We start from the raw sequence: 11,567 nt of genomic DNA on the forward strand, positions 1-11,567 counted from the left end.
ATTCCACTCGATTGAATTAGCATTGCAGCAAAAGAGAAAGGTAATTGTTGAAAATTGAAATCATCTGATAGAATATGTTAATGTTCTGTAAATAATCTTTTTGATTATTTCGTATATTTTGTATTAGGCAAGTATATATTTAGGTGAGATATTATAACCTAGCATTACGTAATTAGTTGCTTTGATTTAGCCTAATATTACGTTGTTCCTTTTGTATATAACAACGACTGAGCAATGAGAAAAATACGGAAATTAAGAAAAAAAATATTTACGGAATATTAACATATTCTATCATGATCCTATTTCCAATATAACTTTCCAATACTTCGTATTTGCATCATTACAAGAGAGTATAATACGATTTAATCAACACAAGAAAAGTAAAATTTCAATAATCCAAATAAAGAAATTCAAATAAAACAATTAATTAGGTTAAATGAAATTGAAAATGTAACAAGTATTCTTCCTTGCTCTGTATTGATTTCTTCGGCATCAATGTATACACAATAGCATATGTAACGGATAGCATGATTCTAGGCTAATTTAGGGGATATACAAAGATTACATAGGCTATTATTTGCTAACTATACAAAGATTACATATATTAATACAAAGATTTTATATTATTGCTTTTGACTTTTGTATAGTCTGTCACACCCCACGGTCGCGGGAGACCTAGAATGTATATTGCCTAGCCCATGAAATTCGTGATATAAATCACAAATGACCTTATTTTCTGAATTCAAAAGATAATAAAAATATTCTTTATAATTGGAAATAGATGTCACCATAATTAATCCTACATATTCATAAGAATGTCATTTTCTAACGTTTAACCACAAGTCTACAACCCTCCAGAACCCCATCCTACCAATTCTAGAGCTTCTCTACTTTAAAAAGTTGAAAGAAAAGTTTCAAAAACAACTTCTTATACATTGTATGTATCCACACGCAATTTAGAAGGTGGACCATGGTGCACATAGAGCATGGTGCACCTTAAGAACATTAGTATATAATTAAAAGAACATATGGTTACGTAAAAAGAACATCGACATATATTTTTTTATATTTTTTAATAAATTGTGATTTTTTATAACAAAAAATTAAAACATTATATTGCATGTTCTTTGGTCGTAGTGTCATGTTCTTTTGTTTATGCACATGTGTTCTTTTGGTGCACATGGTGCACCATGGTCCATAGTCCACAGATCTACATATACAAACAACGGAAAAGAGAATATATCACTACTTCACTAATAACATTATTAGTCACCCTGTTTATACGATCATTACAATTTACAACCTCCCCGTGACATTATTATCATTATGTTTTTTTCTTCGTCTCATAAATTCCACAGGTTTTCGAAGGCACGTCTTTATGTTTATTGCCTAAGCTTCAGTTCGGGCTAATTAAGTGGAAATCGACATTTAGAAAGCATATATTTTGTATGCTTTGGTGCACAAAATTATTGGCAATGTGATTCTGGCAATGAAGGGTCAACAAGCAAAGTCTTTAGTGGTTTTTCGGCTTATAAAGTCTACTATTAGTTGGTTTGTAAGTGCAAGTATAGCTCGTTTCTGTGAATACGGCCATGTAAGGATTGTTACTTGTTAGTGCCCATCATAGTTTTTGTTATGTTAGTAGCTAGGTTTTCGTACTTTGTAACCTTATTTTAAATTAATGTATGATCAGATTACCCGTGAAAAAGAAATATTATGGATCATTAATCTCTTTAATCTTGAAAGTTTAAACAGTAATGGTTTGGAACACTTGTAATCAACTCATCCGACACACGATTTCTCTTTTTAAGTAGGGAGGAGTGACATATTTGCGTTTTTAAAATAGGTTTTGATGTATGTGAAATGTAAGACCATTTTAGGTGTTTCGTAACTCTTATGAAGGAAGAGCATGAGAATAGACTCTTCTATAGTTCTATGACTTCTATCTACTCTCGGAAATGAGGTTATCGTTCCTCATCTACAAGCGCGGGCCATACACGCGTGAATTTGCTTCTTTCATTCGTCAAAAAAATCTTTATTTGATTCAATTTGATATGTATTTGTTAAAGTCACATCTCCTTTACAAATACTGTATGGCATTTGATTAATAAATAGACTTTACTATAAAAAAAAATCTAGCTCTTAGATAAGTTAAATGATTTGATTGAGTTAATGGTGTTGGTTTGATCGAGTTTGCACTGTCGGTTTTATTTCCAGTTAAGATAATTCCATATACCCACCTCCCCCTTGAGTATGAGAACTCGATATTTTGAAGGTGGATCCCCAAATTTTAAATTTTATAAAAATAGTTAACCAAACATCAAGTATGAGATTGGATGATTTCAAACCCATACCTGATTTCAAAATATGCGGAACCAAATACACCCTTACTTGGGCCAGGCCCAAATTTGTAGCATGGTTTCTAATATAGGCTATGCAGAAATACAGAGTAACTGATATCTTCTTCAACATATCTTCTTCAACCTAATTTCAGTTTTCTGGTGGAAAAACTTTCACACAATCAGCAAGTTTTCTTGGGAAACGTGAATATTAGATTGAAATCTCGTTTCCCATTCGTTTCCGGGATGAATTCAGTTTCAAACACGTCTCTATTTTTCTGAAACGGTTTCGGCGCGTTCCGAAACACGTTTCCGGTTTCCCCGTTCCAGGACGTTTCAGAAACGGTACGTCGTAAATTTTTGGCGTTTCCGTGCTTCGTAGAACACCACACTTCTGCATTTCAGACATGTGAGTATCAGTTTAATAGTAATTGAAAGCAAAGCGAGTGATAAATGCTTAGTTTAGCATACCAGTCAAGCATACTTAAGAAGTACTGAGAACTTAACAAATAGAGCATGTTTAAAAATATTCAATTTCTAATTCTAAGCCTATTTACAAACATAATCTACAACTAAGACCAAACAATACAAAACAGATATATGAGGCTTTTATCAGATGCTTAAATAACAAAAACAATATTGTGCAGGTTGGCATGATTTGGTGTTTATATACCAAATCTCATTTACAAGAACAACTTGTTTTAGGAATTTAAGTAGTCATTTGGTGTAAGTATATATCACTTCCTGAATTTCATTCCAACTTTCCAAGGAAGTGCCGAAATCGATTTGGTTGAATAAAGGAAGTTTTATTCCACATGGGGAGGTTCTCTTACCTGAAGGGGTGGCGTCGGCTAGGTAAGCAACCTCCTTTATCAGAGGGAAGTTAAAATATGCAAAATTTTGCACTTCCTGTGCTATTGCCATTTGCCAATCAAACAACTGCATATATTGCTATTTACTACGAACTCGGGAAGTTGAATTTCCTCAACTTCTTGTGTATGAATATGTCAACCAAAAGACCACTTAAGTACTAAATTTTGCAAAACACATCACAACAGAAAAGAAAGAAAAAAAAGAAAAAAAAATCTCCTTAAATGCTAGGAATTAACAGAACTAGGAAAGACAAAAGGAAACTTCTCCAATTACAACATGTTAATGGCACTAGATTTTCACTTTACCTTCATGGTCACGATGAGAACGCAAGCAGGTTCATGATGGAAAAAGATGGATCGAGCCAATAGAAAAATATTCAAATATCTGACTTACAAACTGGACATGATCTTCTTCTTCTCAGCCATGGATCGATACACTGCCACAATGCCACGTGACCAACAAAACAATCAGAAATCTAAGACGATTATCCAAATCAAACAACTTAAATTTAAAGGGAAGTTGCCATCATTAATGTAAAGCTTACATCTTTGTGAAATTTTTGCAAGAAAGGGAGATGTCGCATGGTGTCTCCAATAGCTGGAGTTTCAAGACAAATTGAACAAACTTCACAATTATCATTCTGTACATAAAAGAACGACATTTAGTGCTAGAGTTGCAGGTAGCAGTTTCAAGTTTCTTCATCTTTTAACACCCACCATGGACACCATATGCAAGGATACTTACATGTACCGTGGACTCCGGGAGGTTCGCTATATGAGCAATTGATGCACCAAGATGTGTATGATTGTTTTCATCAAGAGCCAATAACATTTCGTAATCATTTCTGCATATAAATATGCAGGATCAAAACACTTGTTGTACAACCATTGATCCCCATACACCGGACGTACCTAAAGATGGCTGTGGGCCGGGCCGGGCCGTGCTTCGTGCCGAGCCCACGGGTCGTGGGCCTAACCGTGTCGGGACTACGCTAGGCCCACGTTGTTTCGTGCCGTGCCGTGTCGGGCCGAAAAGTTAAAAATAAAGCCCAGGCCCGGCCCAAGCCCAAGTGCTTTCGTGCCGTGCCGGCCCGGCCCGCCGTGCCTAAGGCTAATTTGACTAAATTTAACGTGCTTTGTCGTGTCGTGCCTTATCGTGCTTTTTCCAAAAAAGTAAAGCCCAGGCTCGGCCCACGACCCACGACTTCGTGCCCGTGTCGGGCCGTGCTTTTTGTGTGCTCGTGCCGGGCCGTGCCTTTTTCGTGCCGGGTCGGGTCGGGCTTCGGGCTGACCCGGCCCACAACCATCTTTAGACGTACCTCAATGCATGGGAAAAGCAAAACGTATACTTAAAATCATAATAGAAAGAAAGACCGAAGTGGGTGACCTTTGATTCTGATTTTGGGTTAACACGCGTGAAGTAATGTTATCAAAATTTGAGGTGATTTGATAAGGAAAAAACATATATAATAAATGCGTTTAAAATTTGTACAGGTAACATGGGAGGTCTTCATAATGTTTTAGAATTGGCGAGTAATGCTTACCTTTAACCATAAGAAAACTTCTAAAAGAAAAGATTTGGACAGTGATGTAAGTATATATACAAATCTAATATATATATATAAAGGAGGCATATTTGCTTAAATATTAGAGCGCCACCTAGGATTACTAATGGTTTCGCCCAATGAAAAATAAGATTTCCAATTTATTTTTGAATTAAAAAAATCGAATTCCACGTAGATATACTATTGATTTCTACCAATGAAAAATAAGATTTATAATTTAGAGTTATAGATTCATGTGGAAACCGATATTTATTAAATATATATTTACAAAAAGATAAACATAAATATTTTAACAAATATTTAAATATATTATAAAAATATTAGCGTACCTCAGTCTCACATTCACTCCATTATATGCTTCATATGGAATTTCAACGGTGGAACTCAAAAGAATGAATTTATTACGTGTTTCTATTAATTTATTACGTTTAAATAAAACTCATTTATATATCAACTGTTATATTTTATATATTAGATTAGATTGGTTTTTTTATTTATTTTGGTTTGAATTTCATTTTAGATTTATTTTTTAATTATTATAGTGTTTGATTTTGGATGAAATTATATATAAAAAAATATTTATAATTAATCAATAAAAATATCTATGTGGCACCTAATTATTTATCTACTTGGCATTCGACTTTTTAATTCAAAAACAATTTTGAAGTCTTAATTTTCATTGATCGAAACCATTAGATTTCCTACGTGGCGCTCTAATATTGGATTAATGTTCGATTTTGGATTGAATTTTATTTTAGATTAGTGTTTGATTTTGGATGAATTTTATTTTAGATTTAATTTTTAATTATTAGAGCATTTGATTTTGGATGGAATTGTATATATTAGTAATTTATTAATTAATTTAAATATCTATGTGGCACCTAATTAATTATCTAAGTGGCACTCGATTTTTTAATTCAAAAATAAATTAGAAATCTTATTTTTCATTGGCCGAAACCATTAGTAATCGTAGGTGGCGCTCTAATATTTTAGCAAATATGCCTTCTTTATATATATATATATATATGTATATATATATATATATATATATATATATATATATATATATATATATATATATATATATATATATATATATATATATATATATATATAATTTCGGCAAATGAAAAAAAGATTTGTGATTTATTTTAGCTTTAAAAAAATCATCGCGCCACATATATAAATTATGAAGGTGTCATGTAGAATGGTAGATATCTTAATTAATTTTGCCACATAAGCCAACCTAATATTGTTATATGTAATTTATTTTTTTGAATTAACTAACTCCAGTGATACACATATAAGTAATTTGCAACTAATTAGCCAATAAAACTGTAGATTTTAAATTATTGATTTTTATTGAAAATCAGATTCAATTATATCCCCAAAAATAAGCTGAATTTAAAAGAAAAAAAGAAGATTAGAGAACCATATTATACGTAGATTCAAATAGAAAAAGTATAGGAAGTGTAGTGGCATGCTCAAACTCCAATTAAAAACAATTGGTAATGAATTAATGATAAAAGATAGAAATTTGGGTGCGGCAAGTTATCTAATTAATGAATATAATTAAATTCAATGTTTTTCTTCTAAAAGAAAAATTTGGGGTTGGAAATTCACCTACTGTCAAATTGTGGATCTTTACAAAGCGATAAAATTCAAGATAAAATTCATTTTAAATTAAGAGATGGTAAAATATATAATTGTTAGTTATATGTGGTTATAAGATATAAATTAAAACAAAAATTTATTTTTGCCTTAATACTCCGTAGTTGATAACTATAGAGAATTAATATTTATATAGGACTTTTGTAATTTAATTTATTTTAAGCTAGATTTTGTATTTTAAATAATTAGAGTTCTTAAGATAATAAACCTCTTTTTATATATATTTTAAGCTAAATTTTTTATTTTAAATAATTAGAGTTCTTAAGTTTTAAACCTCTTTTTATAATATAAACCTACATATATAGATTTTTGAATTCTACCTAACTTCCAAACAGAAACCTAGCTATCCCCCACCCCACCCGTAAATAAAACCAACGTTTTTCAAATTCATTTTGAAGTTTTGTTCAACTTAATTTATTTATTCTTACAATTTGTGTTTTGTTGAATGGGTTTGTTTAGTTTAAATGAATCCGAATCATATTTCGTTCAATTTCAATACTTAGGTTATGTTATTTCATTTAGGATTAAGGTAAATATCATTGCAAAACTGATCGAATGAATACATTTGATTATTGAAGAAAGTTGCGGAATAAACGAACTCCCTATAAGGTTGAACCGAGTACAATTTATAACTAAAATAAGTTTTGATAAGTTCAGGAAATAAGTTAAAATCAGGGTAATAGAACACACCCTTAATATTTTTTCTTCTTTTTGTAGGATATCAAGGTACTTTGTTAAAGATTGATCAAGGTATGGTTTTCTGATTTCCATTTTAACAAGTTATCAGATTTAGTACTAAACAATCCGTTCATTGTTTTTGGACAAATTATGTGCATGTATCACTCTCCATCCATCAAGGTTCGATATTGTAACAAATTATCCAACTCTAAATATATTACGGGTACTCCGTAATTAATATATGCAATAGTTAAACAATATACTTCTCAACATGATTTAATAACTTTCTCAACATGATTAATACAAATAATTAAAACGAAATATGTGCATTACACAAAATGCCACCTAAAAATATAAGTAAAAAGTAATTAATAAAATAAAGCAATACTAAACCCGTGCATCGCACGGGCTTCAAAACTAGTTACTAATATATACAACTCCATCTAAAATCAAACACTATAATAATTAAAAAAAATCTAAAATAAAATTCATTCAAAATCAAACACTAATCTAAAATAAAATAAATAAAATTTATTTCCAATATTAGAGCGCCATGTAGGGAATCTAATGGTTTGTCCAATGAAAAATAAGATTTCAAAATTAATTTTGAATTAAAAAAGTCGAGTGCCACGTAGATAATAATTAAACGCCACGTAGATATTTTAATTAATTAATTAATAATATTACACATATACAATTTCATCCAAAAACAAACAATCTCATAATATTATTATTTTTTAAATCTAAAATGAAATTTAATGCAAAATAAAAAACTAATTTAATCTAATACGAAGTATATAAAATTGGTATATACATAACAATTTAATAGAATCCGTGCAACGCACGGGCTAAAATCTAGTATTTGTCAAAAGAATGTCTAGTTCTTAACCTTCCAAACACTTCCAATCGAACTACAAAGGAGGGAAATATAAACAACAGAAAGTAGACAAGAAAAATAAAGGCATTCACATTATCAAATACAAAAAAGAAATTGTAATTGGTCATCGCTTCAAGCACTTAAACAGTTAATCCCTTGAAAGACTGGGACGACTACCCAAAACAATAAGTGAAGAATGGTGAAAAATTTCCAGTGACATGTGTGAACTCATAAGGAATTAAGAAGAAGAAAAAGAAAAAAAAGCAATATATCTGCAGATTGGAAAGGAAAGAAACATTTGCCAAAGAATATTCAGCACCTGCATACTGAGTGGCCCAACTTCAATACAAGTAAAAGAACAAATTTTGAAAGGGAAATTTTTAAAAAAGCCTTAGACCCTGTTCTTTAGAGCTGAACTGAACTGAAATGAACTGAATTGAACTGAATTGAACTTAACTGAACTGAACTGAACTGAACTGAATGCTCCTGAACTGAACTGAACTGAACTGAACATAACTGAACTGAACTTTACTTAACTTAACAGAATATATTACCGAAATAAATAATAAATAATAAATAATAAATAATACTAATTAATAAAAATTATAATAAATTATATTAATTATTAATAAATATTTAGTTATAAATAATAATAATAATAATAATAATAATAATAATAATAATAATAAGTAATATAATAATATAATAATATAAATATAAATAATAAGTAATACAATAATATAAATAATAATATAATTAATATTAATAATAATAATAAGATATTATAATAATAATTATTATTATTAAAATTAAATTAAATTAAATTAAATTGAATTGAATTGAATTAAACTGAATTAAACTGAACTGAACTGCCAAATAAGTCCTGAAGCTGAAATTAAGCCAAAAAGAACAGGGCCTTAGAGGACATACATATCTTGCTAACCGCATAAGCAGGGGAAACTGAAAAGTATCCAAATTCACGATCAGACTCACGGAGTTGATTGACCATTCTGATATCATCACTTACCACAACTTCCATTGTTTCAAGTAAATCCATTCTCTACATAACATTGAAAGACTTTTATCATACAAATGAATGGGAGAAGACAAGCAACTACAGAATATGCTAAAACACCAAACACATGCACACTTTCTTCAGATAGACAAAAGTTAGTTGATATTTAATAATTAACCAAGCATGCTTGACACAAACCATGAAAAAAATGATGAAACATAAAGTAACACAACAAACTATGAATTGTAAGGGAAAGTTGCACAGCAAAAATAAGACCAATAATTGAGGACATATCTTTGAGTCAATCGATTGGTTAATAGACTAAGGGTTAGAATTAAATAGTTGCACAGCCTAATATGTTATTTATCCAATCTAGAACACAAGTTATAGAAAAAGGACTGGGAAAAAAGAAGTACAGAGCAAGCCTACCGAACATAATTCCAAAGCAGAAGTAACATTTCAATTATAAACTTTATGGCTTTATGCAATGCTATATTTGATATAAATCTGGCATAAGCTATTTTAAAATGCAATGGTAGAAAGACTAAAATATGCTAAGCTTTTGGCTTGAAAGAAAGAGGAAGCTCAAGTATGGGAATTTCAATGGTTGGGTATGGATTGAAAGAAGCCACAACTAGTATTTTTTTAATTTCTTTCACCAAATCCCTTCCAAACCCCACTTCAGGCATGGTTTAGTTACAAGTTTTGTGTGGCACTGGTGAGACATGTGAAGGGAGGTTATCTTATAACATGAATTCTCAAGAGAAAAAGATACATGGCATTAAACCAAGAAACATCAAGTCATTAATAATACTTACAAAAGCATGTGTAGTGATGAAAGTATCTGTAGAAAAATAGCACGGAGTTCATATCCAACATTATAAGAGAGAGACCAATGATGTCTTGGCCTAATGGTTAAGACTGAGGGCATGTGTACAATAGGTCTCAGGTTCGAATCTCCCTACCCCCATTTGTAATTTATATTGCCCCTGTGGCTCATATGCACACAAAAAAAAAAAACATTATAAGAGGAGAAAAGAAGACAGACCTCGTGAATAGAAGGTTGAGATATTTCATTATATAACTGCTCCTGCAGCTCACGAGCCAACATCTCGTCTACTTGGAGTTGTACTGCCCTAGTTTTAGAGTCATTATTGGTTTGTGTGACACTCTCTCACACTTCCGGAGATATTTCATCAACAGCTAACGAGTAACGAGGAACCTAATTCACTCTGAGGCAAACGACAATGATGCCTAACTGACTTCCTGGTCGATAGATGATTCCCCACCTCAACTCAAACAAATTACCTCTGACCTTTTCTCTGGGCTTCCTAAACTCAAGGCATATATACTTCTTTTGTCACAGGCTCAAAACCTTGAAACATCTTCATGCCAACATATTAACCTACCATAATCTCCATTAAAGTTCTTCTATTCGACTCAAATTGATCAGGGCTTATGCAAGTTTCCGTTTATTGGGTATTGCCCGCCATCTGTTCGATGAAATTCCTGAAAGAAATGTCATATTTTTCAATGACCAGTACCAGGATGCTGTACTGGTGTACAAGAGTATGTCTAGTGTTGCAGTTAGACCCGATCATTATACATACCCCTGTGCATTGAAAGCTTGTTCCGGGTCTGGGCATTTGTGGGTTGGTAGGCAAATTCATTAAACACAGGCTTTTGCTGTTGCAGGAAATGATTCCCAAAACCTTTTTGTTTGAGTTGCCACTGGTAGTCCTCATGAAATTTACCATTGCACCATCCATCAGCAAAATGCCCAACACCACTTCTCCTGTAACTATAGTGTTCATACTTCATAATCACTCAACTAACAGTCTAACACATAGATTTAATAACACACAAAATACTTCTTCGTAGAGTTTCTCAAGCATTTACGAATTACGGCACTACGCACGAAGAAACAGAAAGTAAAGTGGGGCAGCTATAATTCCCCCTCACAGATTCACTCTGAACTTAGAAAAATGCCTTAACATTACATGCAACCTTTGAACTAGACCTACTGGAAATGATAATTTCCAACCAAAACTGCCACCAGTGTAAATACTGCTGGAAAACAGTGTACTAGTCATAGTAAAACGACAGATCCCTACTATATATATATTTCTCTACTCTTTCTTTAGTTAGAAAAAAACATATCTTGCCGTCATCAGATTCTACTGAAAAACAACAATCTCTATTACAAAAAAAAAACTCAAAATGCATCCCACATCAAAAAGATAATGAGCCAAGCAGGATCACCAAGCCAAAGAAATCAAATTGCAGAAACCCGAAGGCAATCTATTGTATAGAGAAAAAATAACACTTCAAAGTTCAAAGGCACATGTAAAATGTTTCATTGTTTCAAGGCAAATTTGTCAAAAACTACCTTATAAAATTGAATTTTTGTGAAAAAACTACCTTATAAAAAAAATGTTGTAATTAACTACCTTATAAAAACTTTATGTTGTAATAAAATACTACCTTTTGTATGATTATGAGCATTGATTCAAGATTCTGGGATTGACTTTACTAGAATTATCTCACGTG

The 11,567-nt window shown here is 31.5% G+C and overlaps 1 protein-coding gene across 1 annotated transcript; it reads right to left on the reverse strand.

The window, feature by feature from the left end:
* Window positions 1–2,986: 2,986 nt before the first annotated feature.
* On the reverse strand, window positions 2,987–4,053 carry LOC130466185 (E3 ubiquitin-protein ligase SDIR1-like). The gene is made up of 3 exons (XM_056834885.1): window positions 3,957–4,053; window positions 3,757–3,852; window positions 2,987–3,648 (listed from the first exon to the last, which is right to left on the reverse strand). The coding sequence occupies exons 1-3, from the start codon at window positions 4,041–4,043 to the stop codon at window positions 3,589–3,591; spliced, it is 243 nt and encodes an 80-aa protein (XP_056690863.1). The 5' UTR covers window positions 4,044–4,053; the 3' UTR covers window positions 2,987–3,588.
* Window positions 4,054–11,567: the final 7,514 nt, after the last annotated feature.

Source organism: Spinacia oleracea, chromosome 1, assembly GCF_020520425.1.
Source record: "Spinacia oleracea cultivar Varoflay chromosome 1, BTI_SOV_V1, whole genome shotgun sequence".
NCBI lineage: Eukaryota > Viridiplantae > Streptophyta > Magnoliopsida > Caryophyllales > Amaranthaceae > Spinacia > Spinacia oleracea.